Here is a 25,595-nt window from a genome sequence, read left to right as displayed (position 1 = left end):
TTTCATGACTTCAACAATACAACACTACTTCTCCATCAGATTTATAATCTAGCCTCTAAACCAAAAACAGTGCTTTCATCTATGTTCAGCAACAGGAAAAACTGGTGCTAAGACGGTCTAGTCTACACAAAAATCATATATATTTAACTTTTTTGTAGATCTTATTTATTTGAGAGAGAGACAGAGAGAGCACAAGCGGGGGGAGAGCAGACGGAGAAGCAGACTCCCTCCTGAGCAAAGAGTCCAACACAGGGCTTGATCCCATGACCCTGGGATCATGATCTGAGCAGAAGGCAGATACTTAACCAACTGAGCCACAAAGGGGCCCCAGTTTTTTAAGATTTTATTTATTCATTTATTTGAGAGAGAGACAAAGCATGTGCAAGAGTGGGGGAGGGACAGAGGCCGTGGCAGAGAAACTCAAGCAGACTACACTGGGCATGGAGCCCAATGTGGGGTTTGATCTCATGACTCCAAGACCATGACCTGAGCCAAAACCAAGAGCTGGGTGCTCAACCAACTGGGCCACCCAGGAACCGCCAGATATACTTTAATTTTAAAAATACATTTTTTAATTTTATCATACACATTGACTTTAAGACCTAACCTGCATCTTGATTGCAGATTTATGGCGTGCCTGGGTGGCTCAGTGGGTTAAGCCTCTGCCTTCGAATTAGGTCATGATCTCAGGGTCCTGGGATTGAGCCCTACTTCAGGCTCTCTGCTCAGCAGGGAGCCTGCTTCCCCCTCTCTGCCTGCCTACTTGTGATCTGTCAAATAAATAAATTAAAATCTTTTAAAAAAAATAAATAAAATAAAATGCGGATTTATCACAGATTTGCAAAATGTCACTATAGCTTGTTTTACCCCTAAGTAGTTACCTGATCTTTAGTAATCCTGACTGCTTTGCTGAGGTCATGCTTAGAATAGAAGCGAACATGATCAATAGGATTCTGGTCTTCCATTCCATAATCCATGTTGATAACCTTAATAAAAGTAATAAATTAGTGATCACTCACATAATGGTGAGCATTAAATTCAGGGTTGTAGGAGCATCACAAGAAATGGAGCAGAGCTCTCTGGAGGTTCAGAAATAAGGCACTGATAAGATAGCCCACAGTAGAATAAAAAGAAATCTGGTGCATGTGCTATAGGGATTTGGTCTTGAAATCGGGATGGGGTAGGGGAGGTATTTGTGCTTTCAACATAAGCAGGGTGTAAAGTCTATGCCTATGTGACAGCCACTGTGACAGATACTACGGGTACAAGGAAGCTTGAAACAATCCCAGTCCCCACAGTATGTGCAGCCAGACTGAGGTTGAACAAACAATTATAAAAGTAATGATTGAACTACATTTGTTCTAAGAGCTACTAAGGAGAAGCAAAGGATGCTGTGAACCCTGGGAATGACGCAAGTTTTCCTGGAAAAGTGAACAGGATTTAGTCCGGTCTATCTATATGTGAAGGAAACGAGTTCCAGGCAGAAGAAATAGCTCTGAGGGAGACAGGACTGCCATGGTCCACTGAGTTAAGTAACAGTGAAGTCACCGGGGAACTTGGAAGAATAGTTCTAATATGGTGATGGTAACAGACAAAGGGTTCAGGAGTAAATAAAAAATAAAAAAAGAGAAGATAACTCTTAGAAGTTTGACTGTTAAAAGATGCAAGAGATAAGAATGTAGAGAGGAGCATCATATCTGGGAAAAGTAAAAGGGGTATTGGGGGCAACTTTTCAATGCATTAGAAGAGGAGAGGAGTGAGGAGTGTAACATTTGCTGTTTTCCTGAGATGAAAGTCTGTTTAACTGCTGACGGGATGTCAGAAAGAGAGGACGGAACGGATCCTGGCATTCCACAGAAATGCTAAGATGAATGGCTCTATGGTGTGCTACTCAATGTCGTAGCCACTAGTCACAAGTGACTTTTTAATTTCAAAGTCTTTAACATTAAATAAAATAAAAAATTTAGTTACTCAGTTGCAGTAGTGAGGTTTCCAGTGCTTAATAGCTGTGTGTAGCTAGTGGCTACCGAAATGGACAGCACAATTATAGACCATTTCCAGCATCACGGAAAGTTCTATCAGACAGCCCTGATCTAGAACACAACTAAACGATTACTCTTAGCCTTTGATAAGAAGAGACATTTCCCCACTACTGGAAGGCTGAACACAGTGGCAGATGGAAGCTTATTCAGTGGTGTAGGTTGAGAGAGTTCCTATCCAATGGCCTGTATTTTATCTCTGAAATAAGGGCCAAAGTGGGGTTAGTCCCAGAGGGGTGAATAGAGCTGTGGGCAGGGAACAGGGCTGAGGTCTGAGAAGAGTGGAGATGGTTTGAAATTGTCATTATGGAGACCAGAAAATTGCACTATGTCTACCAGAAGTTCAGAGGGCCCTAGTAAGGTTAGGGACTATGAACTGCCATTCAGTCCTTTGCTGAGTAGAAGCAAAGAAAGGCAAGAGAGTTGAGGATAACTGTAAAAAATGACTGAATCCATTATAGAATCAAAGAATGAGAGAGAAGTAGAGATAAAAGGCCACTGACAAGTTGGAAGGAAGTGAGGAGGCAATAAACTAGAGGTCTTAAAGAGCAAGGAACAAGCACATAAGGAAGAAGGGGGTTTGAGGATGGAGACAGGATGCTTAAAAATCAAATGTCAGTAAGGTTCAGAATATAATCTGCTGAGTGCTGGCCGAGGTGGAGTGGGTAAGGTCACTGAGGATAAGGATGAAGAGAACAATCAGAATTGGCCGGCCTTGAAATCACCAAGGACCATGGCAGGAACTGGAAAGGGAGAAAGGCTCTAAACCAAGCCAAAATCTTCAACCAAGAGGATAGCAGGTTGGGAGAGGCTGGTCTCAGAGGAACAGGGATCTTGCATACGGTCTTGAAGTGATACTAGGGAACAAGAGGACTGATGAACAGAAAGGCCTCCTGACCCAGAGGAATATGCTTTTCCTGAAGGGGCTACAGAAGCATCAGGCTCTCAGGAACAGCTGGGTTGCAGCAAGGGCGAAGAGAGTCAACTAAGGGCTAAGTTCCAGGCAAGTGTGTTAATTATGGAGTGGGAGGGCTCCCTGGACAGGTCTGGGAGAAAGGCAGGATAAGGAAATAAGAGAGGGAAAAAAAATAGAGTAATGGGGTGATGGTGGCAGAGAAAAGAACGGACAGTAAGAGGAGCTTTTCCTGGGACTGTTCCTTAAGAAAACAAACCAAAAAATGGTCTATGAGGTTTGAGAGCTGTCCTGGCAGTACCCTATGAGAGAAAAGTAGACATTTGAGATCCAGCTGTGGTCCTGAAGTCAGACCAGAGGAATGTCTCCCAAAATGTGTGTGTTACTGGCTTTAAGACCTGCAGCGAGTGTTCTGCACCCCTTTACGTGGGAGGGAGCAACTGCTCAGTCTGCCCGTGAACCCAGGGCTGGCGTTATGGTAGGCTTCTCTCCTGGGCGTTATTTCATGTGGGGAGGGACCCAATGTAGCCTTGACATTGTTAAACATCATGGTAAGGTATACACATTAATCAAATTTCAGCAACTTTCAGAAATGCCATGAGCTCTTTGCTATTTATTTCCTTGCTTTTAGACTAGAAATAAAAGGCAATTCCTATTTTCTCCAAAACATATATAACTAGAAATTCCTCCTTAAAGCAGATTTGATAAAATGGTTATCTTTCCAGAAGGGCAATACTATAATAGTTGGCATTCCCATTCTTTTTTAGTATATGTGCTGCCGAAGCGAGCACGGCATTCCCATTCTTAATGAAGGACTCAAGAGCAAAAAAAGGAACTACAGATCCGCAATTATGAATCTTTCATTCTAAATAGCAAAATTAAGTTTTATAGCCCATTAAGTAACCATAAAAGTTACTACTACACGTGGTCTTAAAAGGAGGCACATATAGTAAAATGTACCACATAAATATTTCACGCTGTCAAACTAATATTGAGAGGCTAATACATAATAAGACATTTAATTAGACCTGAGTTAAAAAAAGCTCTCACTGCTCCATCAGTTTGCCTTTAGGTTAAAGCAAGCTTAATCACGTGTGTGCTGTCTTCTCCTATGATTCTTCCAGTACTTCTGAGCCTATATTCATTAGCAGACGGCACTTCAAGAGAAAAACCAGGAGGTCAGGGATTGACTAGGATCGTGCACTTAGCTGAAGGCAAGGCAGACCCTCAAGTAAAGCACTGAGGGCAAGGGTGGGCATGTGAGAGCCCAGGGAAAACATTCGTGAGAGTAAGTTCTTTCAGAATCTCAGAAACTTAGAAATTCAGAAAATCCCTTTATTATGGTGTAATTTCATCTAATGAAACAGGAAACTGTAGCTTGATCTGCAGGTGAGAGGTATTTGAACCCCCCAGCCAAGTGACTAGACTGGGTCCAAGGACAATTCACTTATTGTATCCCTTGGTAAAGACAGGCTGTGGAGAGATCACTCTTCACTAAAGATGCATCAACAAGAAAACAGCAAATGAGAGGCTTATGGAAAAAAAAAAACAAAAACACATGGGCAATACTATACCAAGATTTCAGAGGAGTAGAACTCTGAGAAGCAGTTACTGTAAGAAACAAAAGACAATGTGACAAAGCCATTTGATAGTCTTGTTAGGATACAAGACACAACAGCCTCTATGAAGGAGTTGAAGTCTTTTTCCTTTGTATGCACACACAATTTTAAAAAATAATTGGCATAGATTACTTTTGTGATCAAGAAAACATTAAAAAATCAACATACGCCATGTTCTGTTACCCACATACCACAATTAACTTACTGTTGATTTTTTGAGATCCCAGGTAATTCTCTTCCTTCCTTCTATTTTTCTGTATTTTCCAAATTTTCTTTAATGAACATGTACCTCTATTATAATGGAACTGGGGAGGATTTACCTTAAAAATTTTTCTTTACTTAGTATATTCTCCGGCTAACTACTTACATCCACTATTAAATCTTCAGCCTTCAGTTCAAATTCCGGCAATATGTCGGGTTTAGCATCAGCAATTTCCTTTGGAAGGTCTTTATAGTCTTCCTAGAAAAGACAACACTCCTCATGTTAGAACCCCAGTTTTTCATCATCAAGTGTTTATGCCACAAAAGGTTCCCTCTCCGAAAATGGCACGTTAACCAGGAAAGTGGGTAGAGATAGCCTTAATAAATACATGGTTTCTGCTTCTGCCATCCTTCAAACAAACCACAATGGAATGATTCTAACAAAATTTTCATATGAAAAAAAAATGGGGCATTGGCTTCTTAGTAAAATAAGAGGAACGTGTTATGAGGCAGGGTGTGGTTATCAGTATGGCTCAGGTTACTGGCAAAGAAAAAAAAACCCTCCACAAGCAAGAGGGGAAAACAGATAAAGATATTTGGCAGGCACCATCTGGGAGAACCTGATATAGAGTGAATGAAGAAATTATGAACAGCAGGTCCTTAGAGTTTCCGTGAAGCTCATGTAGATACCATATTTTGAGGCCCCATTTTCTTGCCACTGGATCTAGCCAAAATTTTGCACCCCCCCCCAACCCCCACCCTGACTTCCAGGATGAAAGAGTAAAGGTTTGGACTAAGTCAGACTTTGAATACTAACTGTGCTTCTATAGGCAAGTTATTTAATCTCCCCTAAGCCTCACTTCCTTCATCTACAGGACAGACCAAAGAATAAGTTATTGATGAGAAGATTAAGTAAAAATGAATGTAAAGCACTTAGAACAGAGTTGTGGTATTATGATGGGTTAATGGTTTCCTCTTGGAGGACAAATGGAAGAGAGAGACCTTTCACTACTGGAAAGGTGTTTGACAACTTAACTTACCCTTTTAATTTTTATTTTTCCCTGTGGCTTAGTCTCACCCACAAACTTATATAGATGACGATATTCAATTTTTTTTAAAATCTCTCGTGCTTCATCCAGTTTGGGATCAGAAGAATATAAAATCTCCAGAAAAATGTTATCTGCCAATTTGATAAAACTTTAGTTAGCTTAAGATGAAAAAAAAAAAAGGTTTAAGAAGACTCATATACTACTGTACTTCTAGAATTATTTCAAGTGGATGTTTACAAATGTAAGCACAGTAGAACATTTGAAGTCTTGGATTTGCTTCACCATAATCTAGTGAATGGGAGAGGGTAGAGATGAAGCAAGACTTTACTGGAGTTGATGGCTTAAAGCTAGGTGATGGGTAAATAGGGGTGTATCAATTTGTTGTTGTGTTTCATTTTCTTCAAGAGAATGTTATTTAAGTAATTATAAGGGGCGCCTGGGTGGCTCACTGGGTTAAGCCTCTGCCTTCGGCTCAGGTCATGATCTCAGGGTTCAGGGATCGAGCCGCACATCAGACTCTCTGCTCAGCAGGGAGCCTGTTTCCCTCCCTCTCTCTCTGCCTGCCTCTCTGCCCACTTGTGATCTCTGTTTGACAAATAAATAAATAAAACCCTTAAGTAATTATAAAATTATGTCTGACATCTGTTTCAAAACAGTGCAGTATTTTACAGGAGTAGCTGGATAGAGAAGATGACACAAAATCACTGTGTCGATAATTGTTGCAGCTAAGTGATGGTAGGCAGAATTTGTAAATTTCATAATAAAAGGTTTTGTAAAGTTCCATTCCATGATAAAAGCAGAAGGTAGTTCTTTTTTACTTTTAAGATTATATTTTAGGGGCACATGGTTGGCTCAGTGGGTTAAAGTCTGCCTTCGGCTTGGGTCATGATCCCAGGGTCTTGGGATCGAGTCCCGCATGGGGCTCTCTGCTTGGCAGGGAGCCTGATTCCGCTCCCCCCCCCCCGCCTTTGTCTGCCAAATAAATAAATAAAATCTTAAAAAAATATTCTATTTTATTTTTTAAGATTTTATTTTTGGGGTGCATTGATGGCTCAGTCAGTTATACATCTGACTCCAACTCTTAGTTTCCAGCTCAGGTAATGATCCTCAAGATCATGGGATAGAGCCCAGTGTCATCAGGCTCTTTACTAACCAGAGAGTCTGCTTCTCTCCCTCTGCCTCTCCCCCTCCACTTGTACTCTCTCTCTCTAAAATAATAAAAAAAATAAATAAATAAAAAGATTTTAAGTAATCTCTACACCTACTGTGGGGCTCAAACTTACAACCCTGAGATCAAGAGTCTCATTCCCTACTGAGTCAGCCAGGAACCCCAGAAGTTAGTTCTTTTTCCTTTCTTTTATTCCTTCAAATTTTTACTTTGAAAAGTTTCAAAATAAGATACCTTTTGCCTAAATCCATCAACTGTTAACATTTTTCTACATATGCATATGCTGTGTATGTGTACACACAATATTTTAGCACATTCAAATTTTTTTTAAAAGATTTTATTTATTTATTTGACAGACAGAGATCACAAGTAGGCAGAGAGGCAGGCAGAGAGAGGAGAAAGCAGGCTCCCTGCTGAGAAGAGAGCCCGATGTGGGGCTCGATCCCAGGACCCTGGGATCATGACCTGAGCCAAAGGCAGAGGCTTTAACCCACTGAGCCACCCAGGCGCCCCACACATTCAAATTTTTGATGAAATATTTGAAGATTACGGACATCAAGACCCTTCACTCCTAATTACCTCTGCATGCATCTCCCAAGAACAGGAACATTCTCCTACACAACCACTATCAAGTGCCAAAAAATTACAGACTGATATAAAAATAACATAAGTCTATAGTTGAATTGCTTAATTGTTAAAATAATGCAATCTATGCATTTATGTTGCTGGATAGAGAAACCAATCAAGCATTATGGATGACATTAGTTGTCATATTCTTTAGTCTCCTTTCATCTAGAACTAGAATAATTCCTCTGACTTGTTTCATGATGTTGACATTTTAGAAAAGTTCAGACACTCATTTTGGGCAATGTCCCATACTTCGAATTCATCTGTTTCTTTACCATTAGATTTAGGTTAAACACTCTTGTCAAGAACACTATGTAAGGGATGTGCCTGGGTCAATGCAACAGGAATCACATAATGAGATGCTACGATTATTGGTTGTTAAATTCCAACAGCTGGCTAAGGCAATAATCCAACTTTCTCTATTATAAATGTACTTTTCCATTTGCAATTAACAAATAATCCACAGGGTAATATTCTGAGACTGTATGATTATCCCTATAAGGTTTCAACCAATGGTTTAACATTAACTGGTAATCTCTGACTGACTCAATTATTGCATTTTGCAAAATGAGTTTTACTAAAGATGCTTTTTCTTGGCAAAATAAAATATTAACAGCCTGTCATTTACCTCACTGATGTGTATATATTCCTCCCCAATTGATCTATGGTTAACACATTCCTCACTCTCTCAGTGAGACATCTTTCTCATCAAGACATCTTTCCATGTATAGTTTTCATTATTTCTTCACATACTATTATATACAGTTTGAAAAACAGCAATTTTACTTTAACATAATAAAACTGCACTTTTCTAATCCATGCCTTTAGCAGCCCTGTTCCCAGTTGAATTAATGGAATGCTTCTCCCATCACAGGATCTCACTTCTTTTTATTTATTTATTTTTAAACTAATCTCTGCACCCAACGTGGGGCTTAAACTCAAAGCCCTAAAATCAAGAGTGATGTGCTCCACTGAGTGAGCTAGCCAGGTGCCCCAAAATCTCACTTCTTGAAAGCCTACCGGGGCACCTGGGTGGCTCAGCTGTTAAGCATTTGCCTTCAGCTCAGGTCATGATCCTGGGGTCCTGGGATCAAGCCCCGAATTGGGCTCTCTGCTCAGGATGCGTCTTCCTCTCCCACTTCCCCTGCTTGTGTTCCCTCTCTCACTGTGTCTCTCTCTGTCAAATAAATAAATAAAATCTTAAAAAAGAAAAAAAAAAAAAAAAAAGCTGGGGCACCTGGATGGTTCAGTGTGTTAAAAGCCTCTGCCTTCCACTCAGGTCATGATCCCAGGGTCCAGGAATCGAGCCCCACCTCAGGCTCTCTGCTCCTTGGGGAGCCTGCTTCCTCCTCTCTCTCTCTCTTCTCTCTGCCTGCCTCTCTGCCTACTTGTGGTCTCTGTTAAATAAATAAAATTTTCAAAAAAAAAAAAAGGGGGGTGCCTGGGTGACTCAGTGGGTTAAAGTCTCTGCCTTCAGCTCAGGTCATGATCTCAAGGTCCTGGGATCAAGCCCCGCATCAGGCTCTCTGCTCAGCAGGGAGCCTGCTTCCTCCTCTCTTTCTGCCTGCCTCTCTGCCTACTTGTGATCTCTGTCAAATAAATAAATAAAATCTTAAAAAACCAAAAACAATAAAAGCCTACTTAATCCCCAAGATGCATCTCAAAAGCACCTCACTGTGAAATCTTCCTTAATCCAACAAAACTAGAGACATAATTCCTCCTTCCTTTGAACCCCACAGAATTTTATTGATGTATTTCTTATGGCTTTTACCTTATTCTTATAAGGTACAGGCTTTTAGGTGGACTTACATTTCCATTTCTGTTGGGTAAGCAGGTAGAAGAGGAATTATTGGATGATAGGATAAATATATATTTTTATGAAAATGCTGAACTTTTTCAAAGTGGCTGTACCATTTGCATTCCCACTAACCATGTGAAAAAACTCTATTTGTTCCACATACTTGTGTTCAGAAAAGGGTCATGTATAAAAGTTAATGCTTGTATGTTAAACTGAATAATGATATAGCACTCTAAAATAGTATAAGCAACATTCAACTTTGGAATCAGAAGACTTGAGTTTAGCTTTGCCGTTTATTAAGATAAGTTGCTTTCCTTCACTTGGCTTCTGTTTCCTCATTTGAGCAGGGTTTTTTGTTTCTTGTTTTTTTGTTTAAAGATTTTATTTGTTAGAGTGGGAGAGAAAGAGAGAACACAAGCACGGGGAGCAACAGGCAGAAGGAGAAGCAGGCTCCCCACTGAGTAGGGAACTTGATGCAGGACTTGATGCCAGGACCCTGAGATCATGACCCGAGTTGAAGGTGGACACTTAAGCAATAGCCACCCAAGTGTCCCTTGAGGAATTTTTTTGTTTTTAAGATTTATTTATTTATTTATTTGACAGAGAGAGAGAGAGAAAGAGACAGGGAAAAAGGGAACACAAGCAGGAGGAGTGTGGGAGGGAGAAGCAGGCTTCCTTCTGAGCAGGGAGCCCGATTCGGGGTTTGATCCCAGGACCCTGGAATCATGACCTGAGCTGAAGACAGAGGCTTAATCAACCAAGCCACCCAGGCATCCCTCCTTTGAGGAGTTTTAAGTAGATGATCTCTAAGGTCCTTCTAAATTTAGCATTCTATCATTCCAATTTAGTTAAGGGATTTTGGGATAAGGGGGCTTGCAGAGGAAGGAAGGGAAGTAAGGTCCACCTATTGCCTAGAAATACTGAGTGATAAAGACTAATGTAAGAAAACGGTTACCTAAGACAGTAGTCATAACATGTGCAATGCTTAAGAGAGCCAACTTCCATGTAAGCTGAAACATTTATAGGAATATTTATAGCAACATTTATAAATAGGAATTTAGGAAGCAGAGAGGAAAGATAAACTATGGCATATTCATACAATGAATTATTGCTCAGCAATAAAAAGGAATAAACTCCTGATACATGCAATCTGGATGAATCTCAAGTATATAACATTGAGTAAAAAGAAGCCCTACAGAGAGGAGTGCACACTGTATGATTCTATTTATATAAACGTCTAGAACAGGGGCTGGCTCAGTCAGAAGAGCATGTGGCTCTTGCTCTCACGGTCATGAGTTTAAGCCCCATGTTGGGTATAGAGATTACTAAAAATAAATAAACTTTTAAAAAAAGTCTAGAATTGGCAAGTTGTGGTTGTTTCTTGGGGGTGAAGCAGGGTAAGAACTAACTGGGAAGAAGCATGAGGGAACTTTCTAAAGAGAAGATAATGTTCTGTATCTTGCATTTGTCAAAACACTAGCAAATGTATGTAAGATTCATACGTTTATACAAATTGCATGTGAATTTTACATCAGAAGAAAAAAAATCTATAAATAATTGTTGAACTTTAGTTAATCTGCATGCTAAGAGAGTTAAGGTAAAATATAGTGGTATCTGCAATTTTTTTTTAAAGATTTTATTTATTTATTTGACAGAGAGAGATCACAAGCAGGCAGAGGGGCAGGCAGAGAGAGAGGAGGAAGCAGGCTCCCTGCCGAGCAGAGAGCCCGATGCGGGGCTCGATCCCAGGACCCTGAGATCATGACCTGAGCTGAAGGCAGAGGCTTTAACCCACTGAGCCACCCAGGAGCCCCTGCAATTTTTTTTTTTTTAAAGATTTTATTTATTTGACAGGGAGAGAAATCACAAGCACAGAGAGTGGCAGGCAGAGGGAAAGGAAGAAGAAGGCTTCCCATGCAGCAGAGAGTCTGATGCAGGGCTTGATCCCAGGTCTGTGGGATCATGACCTGAGCTGAAGGCAGCTGCTAAACTGACTGAGCCACCCAGTTGCCCCATGAAATTTATTTTAAAATAACATCAAGGGGCGCCTGGGTGGCTCAGTGGATTAAGCCGCTGCCTTCGGCTCAGGTCATGATCTCAGAGTCCTGGGATCGAGCCCCGCATCGGGCTCTCTGCTCAGCGGGGAGCCTGCTTCCCCCTCTGTCTCTGCCTGCCTCTCTGCCTACTTGTGATCTCTCTCTGTCAAATAAAATAAATAAAAATAAATAAATAAATAAAATAACATCAAAATTGGGGCACCTGGACAGCTCAGTTGATTGAGCGTCTAACTCTTAGTTTCAGCTCATGTCATGATCTCAGGGTCCTGGGATCAAGCCCCATGTTAGGCTCTGCACCCAACAGAGAGTTTGCTGAAGATCCCCACTCCCCTCATGTGTGCTTGTACATGCTCTCTCTCTCCCTAAAAAGAAATAAATAACTCTTTTTAAAAATAAAAAGAAAAAACTTCACAATGCATCAAAATTAAGATGGATTAATAAGATGGACAGATGGATGGTAACTTGCATAAGTAATAAAGCAGTTCAGTAAATGCTAGAATTTACAGGGTGAGTGTACAAGTGTTCACCGTAAAATTCTTTCAACACTGTTGTATGTCTTCAACACTTCCCAATAAGTGGAAAAACATCCTAAAAAATCAAAAAATAAGAACTGGAAACTTTTATTTTATCTTATTTTAAAGATTATTTATTTATTTATTTGAGAGAGAGATAGTGAGCACAAGCAGGCAGAGCAGCAGACAGAGGGAGAGGGACAAGTAGGCTCCCCACTGAGCAGAGAGCCCAATGTGAGACTCGATCTAGGACCCTAGGATCATGACCTGAGCCGAAGGCAGTCACTTAACCGACTGAGCAACCCAGGTGCCCTAAGAACTGGAAAGTTTTAGATAAAGTAAATTGACTTTTAGAAAAGCAACAAAGGTAATGAAGGCTCACATGGTCCTTATTCCTTCCAGGTCATGTAGCTAAGGCCAATGAGGATTATAGGATGGCTCTGAAGAGTATGTGAGAAAGATAAGATTATCCTTGTCTCAAATGATGACAGCTGCAAAGTCCATATGCTTGTTCTCCCATATTCTGGCCAATAAAGCACAAAAATGTGACCTAATATTCTGTCTGCCATTTCTGACATTAACACAATATCCAAGAGCATAATCAGTGGACTCATCTCACTGAAGAGGGTAAAAGTGAGTTTGGGCATTAGAGAACCTTCAGAGAGTGACATTAGAACCATTAGAGAGTGACAGCTATGTATAATCATGTGGTAAGATCACATTAAACTGTATACTTTATGGTTTTTCAGTTAACCCAGAAGTGCATAAAATCCCCAATTCATTTCTTTTCAGCAAGACATAGTAGAAACATAATATAATGTTACAGAATAAATTGTTAGATTGGCTTCTGATTAAGACTGAAGATGACCTTTTTTTTTTTTTTTTTTTTTTTTTGCCTCTGCCTTCAGCTTAGGTCATGATCCCAGGGTCCCCTCACTTTTAATTTTTGATTTACTTATGATTGGAAAATGACTAAAAAGTTACAAGTATAATAGGGACTCTGTATTACCTACATGCATATTTTTAAAGAATAATACATATAACTTTTTAATTTAAATTTTGTTTCTCTTGATTATATTTACTGAAATATATGTCAAGTCTGTCAAACTCAATACTAAATGCTTGGGCTTGTATTTTGTATGTCCTGCCCCAACCCCCCACACCATTTCATTTCACTGGTAATTCATTTTTACTGTTCTACAAAAGTATCTAAACTGCGAATGGTTGGAAAGGAAGAACACTGGTTCTTCAAAGACAGTTTCAGAGTAACGGGTGTGGGTCTCATTCTGGCAGTGGGCTGCAGACAGAATCGAATAGTGATGGAACAGGGGCACCTGGGTGGCTCATTGGGTTAAAGCTTCTACCTTTAGCTCAGGTCATGATCCCAGGGTCCTGGGATCAAGCTCCCCATAAGGGCTCTCTGCTCAGCAGGGAGCCTGCTTTCCTTCCTCTCTCACTGCCTGTCTCTCTGCCTACTTGTGATCTCTGTCAAATAAACAAATAAAATCTTAAAAAAAAAAAAAAAAAAAAAGGCAACAGAACAGCAGCAGTATCACACAGAAAGCCCAGAGAAAGGGATTTTGGCTGTCTTAGGCCACTGAGCTTGAGTTGCTTTTGCTCATTTTAAGACTCTCCAGCTTTTCCAGTGATTCTACGAGCTATGTGACTGCATTCTAACTTTTTAAACAGAGTCAGTTTCGTGATATGCAACTGGTACAAACTTTTTGGTCTACTCCTTTTGGTTTGCTCATCTTTATTGCTCAGTCTGCACTTCCCCACGGAAGAACCAGCTGCAACTTCTTCACCTCCCCCTTCCCACCCTAAGCTGCAGGTTTCATTTCTGCTGAAGTGTGGCAAAATGTTCCTGGTTCCCTGTGTTTTACAACAAAAATAATGTTAAAAGGGCAAATCTGCTATTAGTCCAGCTGTATTGTTAAGTTAAATAATAGTAAATATTGGGTACTTACCTGCCAAGTACTATATATTAGGTGTTATGCCTCATTTAAATACTACAACAAAACTGTATGCGAGATAACAATACTCACATTTTATAGATGAGGAAACTAAGGGTCAGAGAGGTTAAATAACTTTATCGAGTTATATGGTTAAAATGAGGTTATATGGTTAAAATCGCTTCTCAATTTTGGAATCGACATAAAACTCGATTCCAAAAGCATATAATCACTTGAGAAGCTAAAGATATTAGAATGTTTAGAAAATAACCCACTCAGGGCGCCTCGGTGGCTCAGTGGGTTAAGCCTCTGCCTTCGGCTCAGGTCATGATCTCAGGGTCCTGGGATCGAGTCCCCCATCGGGCTCTCTACTCAGCAGGGAGTCTGCTTCCTCCTCTCAATCTCTCTGCCTCTCTGCCTACTTGTGATCTCTCTCTGTCAAATAAATAAATAAAATCTTTAAAAAAAAAAAAAAAGAAAATAGCCCACTCAGCCTGCACTTTATCTGAGATGGACCACTCAGTATTACCTACTGGTTCTTACCTGTTAGCTTCGTGAAGGCTTCCATGTCATCAATTGCTGTAGAGATGTGATACTTTTTTCCTTCAGCACCTGTAATCTCTATGTAGGGGTCGGCTTTGAGGAAAGCATTTGTAATCCTAAAGATCATTGCATAAAAATTTACGTTTATGAGAAAATTTGAGTATTTGCTTAATGCCCACACTTGAAATAAAAGAAATCTTTCTACTTCAGAGAAGTAAAATCCTGAGACATGATGTTCTAAAGACAACTGTTTTTGGATCCTACATAAATGCATTAATATGCCTATGGTGATCTGCGGGCTACCATGTTTACTGTGATCCAGCATAATGTAGGGCTCTAGATAACATTATCTTATTTAATCTTTCCAACAAGATAGACATAATCAGCATCAATTTTACAGAGGCAGATATGAAGTAATTTTCATTTAACCAAGTTAGGAAGAAGTAGTACCAGGCTTTGCACCTAGATGTCTCTGACTCCCTGAATTAAAAACAAACAAAAACTTCTCTTCAAAGGAACAACCATACAAACGGGTGAATGTGTTCTAACTAGTCTGCTCATGTCAAGTTAAAACTATTTCGGAGACATGGAATGAACTCACACTCTACTTTCGAGAACTCTTTATGGGTCTGTGAGTCTCACAGAGATGTATGGCTCTACTTTTATCTACCTAGGTGAACTTTTCTGCTATGGTTCTTACTGGGTCAGGGAGAAGAGGTGAAATTCCTATTGGTTTTGCTATTTTCTACTAATTTTGATAAATAACTGACATGGTGAGGATAGACATTAATCTTAATTCTTAAAATTAATGTTTGTCATTAGTTTCAGAGTGTCAATTATTCATGTCCTATCTCCCACCTTGATCCTAATGTCTGGCACATAAGCAACTGCCTCTAGGGAGGTCTGAGCCATTGCCCCTTCATGTCTTGCTGAAGCCAACTCTTCCACACTTCATCTATCCCCTTTATTCATTCTCCTCTTTTTCCTCCAAGTTTACTTTTTGCTAGTTTTTGTTGTATTAAGGGAACCATTTCAGATTTATTCACTTAAAGTTCACTTAAAATTTGCTTGAATTCACCTAGAAAGCTCAACTTGACCTAAGAATGATCTAACAAAGCATCACAAAAAATTTTATAGGGAAATAGCAGTTGAATTTCTTACATTGTATCAATGATGTTGCCAATTTTGTGTTGATAAGCTCTGCGGTGCAAAGAGTTGCGAGTATGGAACATGTCATATAGATTCCCAACCTCCTGCAGGAAAACATAAAATAAATATTAATGCAGGATCCGGTTCTGTTACCCTTGTTAGCAGACAAGTACACAGGACAAGGAAAAGGAATGGTGACAGACAGACAAGAAAGCTATGCACAGGAGCTACCTCATTAAAATCCCTGAGTCCATTAAAAAACTAAGGGGCAGGAGAGTAAAATCATTTCTTGGTTTGCAACGTTTCTTCTTAGTAACAAAATCTATCGCTCCAACTCTGTAGCAGGTTGTTTTACGCATCTTCAGTATGTTTTTTAATCTCAACAAGTCTAGAAATTAGGCATTATTCTTATATTCTTTATTCTCAAAAGAAAGACTTTTTCTTTTCTTTCTTTCTTTTTTTTTTTTTTTTAAAGATTTTATGTATTTGACAGACTGAGAGAGAGAATACGGAAGCAGAGGGAGAGCAGGCAGAGGGAGAAGCAGGCTCCCCGCTGAGCAAGGGAGTCGATCCTAGGACTGTGGGATCATTACCTGAGCCGAAGGCAGACACTTAACCATCTGAGCCACCCAGGTATCCCAAAGAAAGACTTTCTGCAGTATAATGCCATACTACTCTTTAGTTACATGACTCTAATTAGGAAGGACCTAATGATTTAGTATTTTACCTATTATGAAACACTAATATAGATCACTAACTATGGTTAAGGAGGAGACTTGAGCCAAACTTTCTGGGCTGAAATTCTAGTTCTGCCATTCATTAACTCTATGTTTTCTCTGTGCTTCAACTTGCTCACCTATTAAGTGGCATAAGAATAGTATCTATTTTATACAGTTGTGAGGACTGAGTTAATCCACCTAAAGCATTTAAAACAGTGCCTAGCGCAACACTCAATAAATGTCTGTTGTAGCTTTATTATTATTTAACAATGCAGAAAATGAAAAGAACTTTATGATTCTTACAAGTGCTAAGCGTAAAGTAAAAAGATTGATAATTTATCAGGTTGTGATTTTTCCAAATTATTGAATGATTACTTCTACACTTCGAACTAGGAACAACACCTTCTTTATTGTTCCTTTGACATAGCTCACCTTATCTCTAGGACAAATACACTTCCCATTCTCTACTTCACAGACACGGGCAAATTTAATAAAGCGCTTGTAGTCAAAATTATTTTGGATTCCAAGATGATGGCAGTCCCTGGAAAGATTCCAAAGCAGAGAGATGAAATTCTTCAATGCGGAAACTGTACCTTAAATATTAACACTAAATGTATCCAAGGATTTCAATTTTTATTTATTTAAATAAAAATAAAATATATTTAAATGATATAAGAATTTTAACCAGTTTTTCTGAAATGTTCAGTGCATACCTGGCAAAATAATCCCATTTGTCCACATCGATGCCAGTTCTTTTATTGGCCACTATCTCATAAAGGAAGCTTTTCTCTTTAGGACGCCCTTTATATGGCCACTGGAAGACAAGAAAACTCACAATAGTTTTAGGATACGAACCGTATCTATTTATAAGCAAAGCAAAGCAACTGTGTTAACCTAAAAATTATAAACAGATACTTGAATGGGAATGTGAGATAACTTAGAAGGTTCTAGTTTTTCCTTCTTCCACTTAATTCCTAAACTAGTAGAAAAAGGAAAAGAAATGCTAAGGTATGTGATATCCTATTAATACTAAACCTTGTGCCATTGAAAGGATCCTAACTCATTGCATTTATTTTATTTTTTTTTAAAGATTTTTATTTACTTATTTGAGGGGCGCCTGGGTGGCTCAGTGGGTTAAGCCGCTGCCTTCGGCTCAGGTCATGATCTCAGGGTCCTGGGATCGGGTCCCGCATCGGGCTCTCTGCTCAGTGGGGAGCCTGCTTCCTCCTCTCTCTCTGCCTGCCTCTCTGCCTACTTGTGATCTCTCTCTGTCAAATAAATAAATAAAATCTTAAAAAAATAAAAAAAATAAAAAAAAAAAAAATATTTACTTATTTGACAGACAGAGATCACAAGTAGGTAGAGGCAGGCAGTGAGAGAGGAGGAAGCAGGTTCCCCGAGGAGCAGAGAGCTCAATGCGGGGGGCTCAATCCCACGACCCTGGGATCATGACCTGAGCTAAAGGCAGAAGCTATAACCCACTGATCCACCCAGGTGCCCCTCATTGCATTTCTGATAACCAACATCTTTCTTCTTTTCTTGGCTTGAAAGTTTCTTTAAAATATAAAATTTAGGGTGCCGGGCACCTGGGTGGCTCAGTGGGTTAAGCCGCTGCCTTCGGCTCAGGTCATGAGCCTGAAGGGCTCTCTGCTCAGCAAGGAGCCTGTTTCCCTCTCTCTCTCTCTGCCTGCCTCTCCGTCTACTTGTGATTTCTCTCTGTCAAATAAATAAATAAAATCTTTAAAAAAAAAAAAAAATTTAGGGTGCCTGGGTGGCTCAGTGGGTTAAGCCTCTGCCTTCGGCTCAGGTCATGATCTCAGGGTCCTGGGATCGAGTCCCGCATCGGGCTCTCTGCTTGGCAGGGAGGCTGCTTCCTCCTCTCTCTCTCTGCCCTGCCTCTCTGCCTACTTATGATCTCGCTCTATCAAATAAATAAATAAAATCTTAAAAAAAATAAAAAATAAAAATATAAAATTTAATTATAAATTGTAAGAATGACCCTCATATGCTAATGCTTAAATTTATGCATGAAAATAGTATTATCAAAGTAGTTAAACATCTAGTCTAAATGAAATGATTCAGCCCCACGAGCCCCCACATCATGCTCCCTGCTCAGCACGGAGACTGCTATTTCCGCTCCCTCTGCAGCTCCTCCTGCTGACATGCTTTCTCTCTGTCAAATAAATAAAATCTTTTTAAAAAAAGAATTTTTGAAGCTCCCATATTTTGGAAATAGAATATTTGCTTCAAAATCCAGCTCTTCACCTTACATTTTACAAATAGATTTGTATATACTCACTGAAAAAACTTAAACTCAGAGGGAAATTTATTTTTTATTTTTTATTTTTTTAAAAGATTTTATTTATTCATTTGACAGACAGAGATCACAAGTAGGCAGAGAGGCAGGCAGAGAGAGGGAGGAAAGCAGGCTCCCTGCTGAGCAGAGAGCCCGATGCGGGGCTCGATCCCAGGACCCTGAGATCATGACCTGAGCCGAAGGCAGAGGCTTAACCCACTGAGCCACCCAGGTGCCCTGGGAAATTATTTTTCAACTTATTTTTTATTATTTATTTTTTAAAGTACTTTATTTATTTGAAAGAGAGAGCGAGCATGAGCAGGAGGAGGGAAAGAGGAAGAGGCAGACTCCCTGCTGAGCAGGACGCTAGATCCCAGAACTCTGGGATCATGACCTGGTCGGAAGGCAGATAGATGCTTAACCAACTGGGTCACCCAGGTGCCCCATTTATCTATCTCTCTATCTCTCTGAGGGGGGAGGGGCAGATGGAGAAGGAGAGACAGAATCCCAAGTAGGCTCCATGCCCAGCGCAGTCTGACCTGGGGCTCAATCCCATGACCCTAAGATCATGACCTGAGCCTAAACCAAGAGTTGGACACTTAATCAACCAAGCCACCCAGTCAATAAGTGTCTGCCTTCGGCTTAGGTCATGATCCCAGGGTCCTGGGATTGAGCCCCACGTCAGGCTCCCTGCTTGGCGGGAAGCTTGCTTCTCTCTCTCCTACTCCCCCTGCTTGTGTTCCCTCTTTCACTGTCTCTCTGTCAAATAAATGGATAAAATCTTTTTTTTTTTAAAGATTTTATTTATTTATTTGACAGAGAGAAATCACAAGTAGATGGAGAGGCAGGCAGAGAGAGAGAGAGAGGGAAACAGGCTCCCCGCTGAGCAGAGAGCCCGATGTGGGACTCGATCCCAGGACCCTGAGATCATGACCTGAGCCGAAGGCAGCGGCTTAACCCACTGAGCCACCCAGGCGCCCAGGATAAAATCTTTAAAAACAACAACAGCAGCAAAAACAAACAAAAAAACAAAAACAAGCCACCCAGGTGCCCCTCAGCTTCTTTTTAATTAAAACAAACAAACAAAAAAACCTAAACTTTCCGGGGCGCCTGGGTGGCTCAGTGGGTTAAAGCCTCTGCCTTCGGCTCGGGTCATGATCCCAGGGTCCTGGGATCGAGCCCCATATTGGCTTGGCAGGGAGCCTGCTTCCTCCCCCCTCTCTCTCTGCCTGCCTCTCTGCCTACTTGTGATCTCTCTCTGTCAAATAAATAAATAAAATCTTAAAAAAAAAAACAAAAACAAAACCCTAAACTTTCCTTTGAACTATTCAACCTTTTTTCTAGTTCCTCATATATCTAAATATTTCAGATGCGATTTTCTTTTAAAGATTTTGTTTATTTATTTGACAGACAGAGATCACAAATAGGCAGAGATGCAGGCAGAGAGAGGGGGGTAAGCAGACTCCCCCTGAGCAGAGAGCCCCACGGGGCTCAATCCCAGGACCCTGGGATCATGATCTGAGCCGAAGGCAGAGGCTTTAACACACTGAGCCACCCAGGCGCCCAAGATGCTATTTTTTTTTATAATTTTATTTTTTTCTCTTCTTTTTAAATTTCCTTTTCTGAGCTGTGCCCCCTCTTATCCTTTCCTCCCCTCACTTCCCATTCCCTCCCATCTTTCCCCCAAGCACTCAAACATGTTAATTATAATGGAGAAACAAGACACACACTTCTACATTTTCCAAACATTACCTCTGGCTCCTATATAGAATATGCATACATATATTCACCAAAAAATATTTACACATGTATTTTAACTTGGGGGGAGGGTAACTTCTAAAGATCTCAGTTAAGAGATTAAAAAAAATAGATAAGCCTTTCATTTTTTTGTATTAAATAGTAGAAACATATAATGTATTTTATTACTTAGTCTCCCTAAAATAGCCAAATATCTCTTTTCTTTCTTTAATTAATTTTTTTTATTTTTTTTATAAACATATAATGTATTTTTATCCCCAGGGGTACAGGTCTGTGAATCGCCAGGTTTACACACTTCACAGCACTCACCATAGCAATACCCTCCCCAATGTCCATAACCCCACCTCCCCTCCCCGCTCCCCTCCCCTCTAAATATCTCTTTTCAAATAGCTCTGAAGGAAACTAGGAAAGACTAGATGGGAAACACAGTCAATTCAAATTAAATGGTACAAAAACTTACCAAAGAATCTTTGATTGGTGATTCAAGTGGTCCTGCAATTAGTTCCTTGATAAAGCAAATGTCTTCTTCAGGGACAAGACCGTAGTATTTCATGACTGCTTTGAGTCCATTAGAATTAACGAGGTGCTCAAACATCATCAGTGAGCCCTGTTCATGCTAAGAAAAGTCAACACAGTATGGTCTGTTATAGACTCCAGTGCATTAGAGACCCCAGATAATCCAAATTATTCTTGATTCGAGGTAATTCAAAGATAAATTTCTACTGCATGTTGATTATCTAGATTTTGACTACTGTCTTGCAGATATTTTCTTTTTAAAGTGGGCTACACACCCAGCATGGAGCCCAATGCAGGGCTTTAACACATGATCCTGAGACCCAGACGTGAGCTGAGAGCAAGAGTCAGATGCCTAACCAGCTGAGCACCCAGATACCCCTTGCAGATATTTTTAAAAACCTGTCAAATTTGTCTGTATTTTACTAGCTTATAAACATTTTACATATCCTGTTCATTATTATTTCATAAATATATTTAATACGGGGCACCTGGGTGGCTCAGTCAATTAAGCATCTGCCTTCAGCTGAGGTCATGATCCCAGGGTCCTTGATCAACAAAGAGCCTGTTTCTCCCTCTGCCTGCCTGCCTGCTGCTTCCCTGCTTGTGCACTTGTTCTCTCTCTCTCTCACTCTGTCAAATAAATAAAATCCTTTAAAAAAAGTAATAAATATATTTAATGAGATATAATCATTTACAGTACAGAAGTACTGCACAGATATGATAGAGAAGAATATTACCCAGTCACACAGTAGAATCCTGTTTGAATGAGCATCACTATAAAATTCAGTTCAGTTGAAGGGCCTGGCTGGCTGAATTGGTGGAGCAATCTCGATCTTGGGTTGTGAGTTCAACCCTAACATGGGGTGTGAAGCCTACTTAAAATAAAATTAAAATTTCAAAAAAGGGGTGCCTGGGTGGCTCAGTGGGTTAAGCTTCTGCCTTCAGCTCAGGTCATGATCTTAGGGTCCTGGTATCAAGCCCCGCATCGGGCTCTGCTCTGCAGGGAGCCTGCTTCCCCCTCTCTCTCTCTGCCTGCCTCTCTGCCAACTTGTGAGCTTACTCTCTGTGACATATAAATAACTAAAATCTTAAAAAAAATTTTTTTTCAAAAAAAAAAAAAAATCAGCTCTATTGTTGCACCAACCTTGAAAACACCAAGTTACAAATTCTGTTAGCACTTCCATCTAGTGGCAAAACATGGTAACTGCAAACTTGCCAGTAAAAACAAAAAAGTATTTTGGAGCTCGGAGGTCAACATCTACATGGGAATCTTGAACTAGCCTCTTTCTATTCCTCTGTCTCTGTTCACTCACTCATAACTGTAAAGATCAAATGATCTCCTGAAGACATTGGTGCCATCACAGGTCTTACCAAAAACTGAGTCAATATGAAAACAAAACACCTGGATGGACCTATAACTATTTTTTAAAAAATGAATAAGATGCATATTAATTATAAAGAGAAAAAACAGTTAAAGTTTATAATGGAGAAATCTGGTAAACATTGCCTTAATGAAATGATCAAAGTTAGTATCACCAGCAATGTGCTAAACAGATTTTATGTGCCTCTGATGTGAAATACTAAGAAGATATAATGTGACATTCTACTGAAAATACATACTCTGACAGTATGTATCAGAAAACTGCAAACATCAGACAAATTGAGGGACATTCCAGAAACAACTCAACTGTACTCTTCAAAAATAACAAGGTTGTAAAAGATGAAGACTGAAGACTTATTCCAGATCAAAAGGAGAGTAAAGAGAAATCACAACTAAGTAGTATGTATGGATCAGGGAGATGAAAAAAAAAAAGTTTTCTTCCTCCTTTTCTATACAGACAATTGGTGCAATTTGAAAGGAAGTAAAGGGCGCCTGGGTGGCTCAGTGGGTTAAGCCTCTGCCTTCGGCTCGGGTCATGATCTCAGGGTCCTGGGATCGAGGCCCACATCGGGCTCTCTGCTCAGCGGGGAGTCTGCTTCTCCCTTTCTCTGCCTGCCTCTCTGCCTACTTGTGATCTCTCTCTCTCTCTATTTCAAATAAATAAATAAAATCTTAAAAAAAAAAACAAAAAAAGAAAGGAAGTAAAAATTAGATAATAGTATAGCACCAATATTAATTTTTTGATTTTGGTACTTGTATTGGGGTTATGTAAAAGAGTGTTCTTGTTTTTAGGACATACCCTCTTAAGTATTTAGGAATGAAGGGGTTTGTGTACAACTTACTTTCAAATGGTTCAGAAAAAAATATTACTTTTAAAAGATTTTTATTAAGTAATCTCTACACCCCATATGGGGCTCAAACTAATAAGCCAGAGATCAAGAGTCCCATGCTCCACTGACTGCCAGCCAGGTAACCCCCAAAACTGTATATATTACAGAAGAATTTAAGTCCCCCAAAGATAGAACAATGGACAAGAGCAACGAAAATTATAAGCAACTCAGGAGTAAATATAACAAAAGATGTATAAAGTCTTTATGTAGAAAATTATAAAATTTATAATACAAGAGAAAAGGGCCAAAGATACTCATAAAAAGAACAGGGTGTGAACAATTGTCCTACCAACTATCAAGACTTATTATAAAGTAATAGTAATTAAGGAAATGTGGAATGGGGCACCTGGGTGAGTCAGTGGTTGTGTGTCTGACTCATGATTTCAGCTTGGGGGGTGATCTTGGGGTCATGGGACTGAGCCCCATGTTGGGCTCCCCACTCAGTGTGGAGTCTGTTTGGGATTCTGTCTTTCTCTACCTCTGCCCCTCCCCTGCTCCCATGTTCTCTCTCTCTCAAATAAATAAATAAATATTTAAAAGAATAAATACAAAAATAAAAGAACAAAAATAAATAAATAGGGATGCCTGGGTGGCTCAGTCAGGTAGACATCTGACTCTTGATTTTAACTTCGGTCATGATCTTCTGGGTCATGGAATATGCTCTCAGTAAAGAAAGGGGTCTGTTTGGGGACTTTCTCTCTGCCCCTCCCTCCTCTCTCTCTCTCAAAATAAATAAATCTTGAAAAAAATAAAAATAAAAATAAATAGAATCCTAAAGTGAAAAGCCAAAATTTTTTTTAACTTTAATTTTTTAAAGTTTATTTATTTATGTAATCTTCACACCCAATGTGGGGCTTGAACTCAAAACCATGAGATCAAGAGCTACATACTCTAGTGACTGAGCCAGCCAACCAGGCAGCCCTGAAAGGTCAATTTTTTTTTTTTTAAGATGTACTTATTTATTTCAGAGACAGAGCACAAATGGGAGGGGCAGAAGGAAAGAGAATCTCAAGCAGACTCAGTGCCAAGCAAGGAGCCCCACATTGGTCTTGATTCCATGACCCGGAAATCAGGGTCTAAGCTGAAACCAAGAGTCAGACCTTAACTGACTATGCCATCCAAACACCTCTATTTATTTATTTTTTTTCTTTTTGTTGTTGTTGTTTAAGATTTTATTTTTTATTTGACAGAGAGAGAGACAGAGAGAGAAAAATACAAAGTCTCTCAAATACAAAGACTTGGAAATTAGGGTTCCTTGATCTCAGGGTTCTGAGCTCAAGCCCCATGTTGGGTATGGAGCCTACTTTAAAAAATAAATACAAAGACTTGCAAATGGCCGAATAGATCCTATTTAGATCAGTCTTGCTGAAGAAAACAACTATTAAGTCTGGACAACTTCCTACAGGTACTGGCCAGTGACCAAAAGTGAACAGATGTGAGAAGGAAGTTAACACTTGGAAGAAAAAAGCCTTGGGCAACATGCCAGTCTTTCATGGCCTGTAGCATGAGGTCCCAAGGCAGCAAAACTACAGAGAAACTACCCATCTTAGTTGAAGAACTAGAATACTTCATCAGAATTTAAAATTTGTTTCTCAAAAGGCACCATTAGAAAAAATGAATTGGCAAGTTCCAGACAGGAGAAAAATCTTCACATAACTATTATACACACACACACACTACATACACTATTTTATATATATAGTTAAATCATATACATATATAATTACTCAAATCAACAATTAAAAGGCAAACAATCATATTTTTAAATGGGCTAATGTTAAAAGAACACTTCATGAAAGATATATCAATAAAGCACAGGGGCACCTGGGTGATTCAGTTGGTTAAATGTCTGCCTTCAGCTCAGGTCACAATCTCAGAAGTCTGGGATTGAACCCCACATCAGGCTCCTTACTCAGCGGGAACCTGCTTCTCCCTCTCCTCCCCATTTGTGCTCTCTCTAGTTATCTGTCACTATCTGTCTCTCTCTCTCAAATAAATAAATAAATCTTTAAAAAAAAAATAACTACAGGAGGGGCGCCTGTGTAGCTCAGTGGTTAAGCAGCTGACTTCAGCTCAGGTCATGATCCCATGGTCCTGGGATCGAGTCCCACATCAGGCTCCATGCTCAGCAGGGAGCTTGCTTCTTTCTCTGCCTGCTGTTCCCCTGCTTGTTGTGCTCTTTCTCTCTCTCTGACAAATAAATAAATAAAATCTTAAAAAAAAAAAAACTACAGGAAATAGTATTCAATGTATATCAAAGAATGTCAATTAAAAAAAAAACCAAACAAACCAAAATCCCCCACCTAAACCCCACAGAAGACCACTGACACTTATTAGGCAAATCTAAAAATCCAAATGTTAAAGAGGCTACAGAACAGGAAATCTCCCACACTCCTGACAGAGCATAA

General features: G+C 39.7%; 1 protein-coding gene across 2 annotated transcripts in view; it reads right to left on the bottom strand.

Moving 5' to 3' along the window:
* SAMHD1 (SAM and HD domain containing deoxynucleoside triphosphate triphosphohydrolase 1) overlaps nt 1-25,595 on the bottom strand; it is a 60,490-nt gene that overhangs the window by 6,402 nt on the left and 28,493 nt on the right. For both annotated transcript variants that reach the window (XM_059133283.1, XM_059133282.1), the window contains 8 exons: nt 20,861-21,016; nt 17,060-17,160; nt 16,779-16,887; nt 15,640-15,731; nt 14,479-14,594; nt 5,813-5,952; nt 4,939-5,031; nt 882-986 (listed from right to left, as the gene is read on the bottom strand). In XM_059133283.1, coding sequence (XP_058989266.1) covers nt 882-986; nt 4,939-5,031; nt 5,813-5,952; nt 14,479-14,594; nt 15,640-15,731; nt 16,779-16,887; nt 17,060-17,160; nt 20,861-21,016 — 912 coding nt within the window. The remainder of the gene's footprint in view (nt 1-881; nt 987-4,938; nt 5,032-5,812; nt 5,953-14,478; nt 14,595-15,639; nt 15,732-16,778; nt 16,888-17,059; nt 17,161-20,860; nt 21,017-25,595) is intronic.

The sequence above is a fragment of the Mustela lutreola genome, chromosome 9 (genome assembly GCF_030435805.1).
Source record: "Mustela lutreola isolate mMusLut2 chromosome 9, mMusLut2.pri, whole genome shotgun sequence".
Lineage (NCBI taxonomy): Eukaryota > Metazoa > Chordata > Mammalia > Carnivora > Mustelidae > Mustela > Mustela lutreola.
The sequence above is the reverse complement of the archived record's forward strand: the minus strand, read 5'-3'. Positions and strand labels throughout refer to the sequence as shown.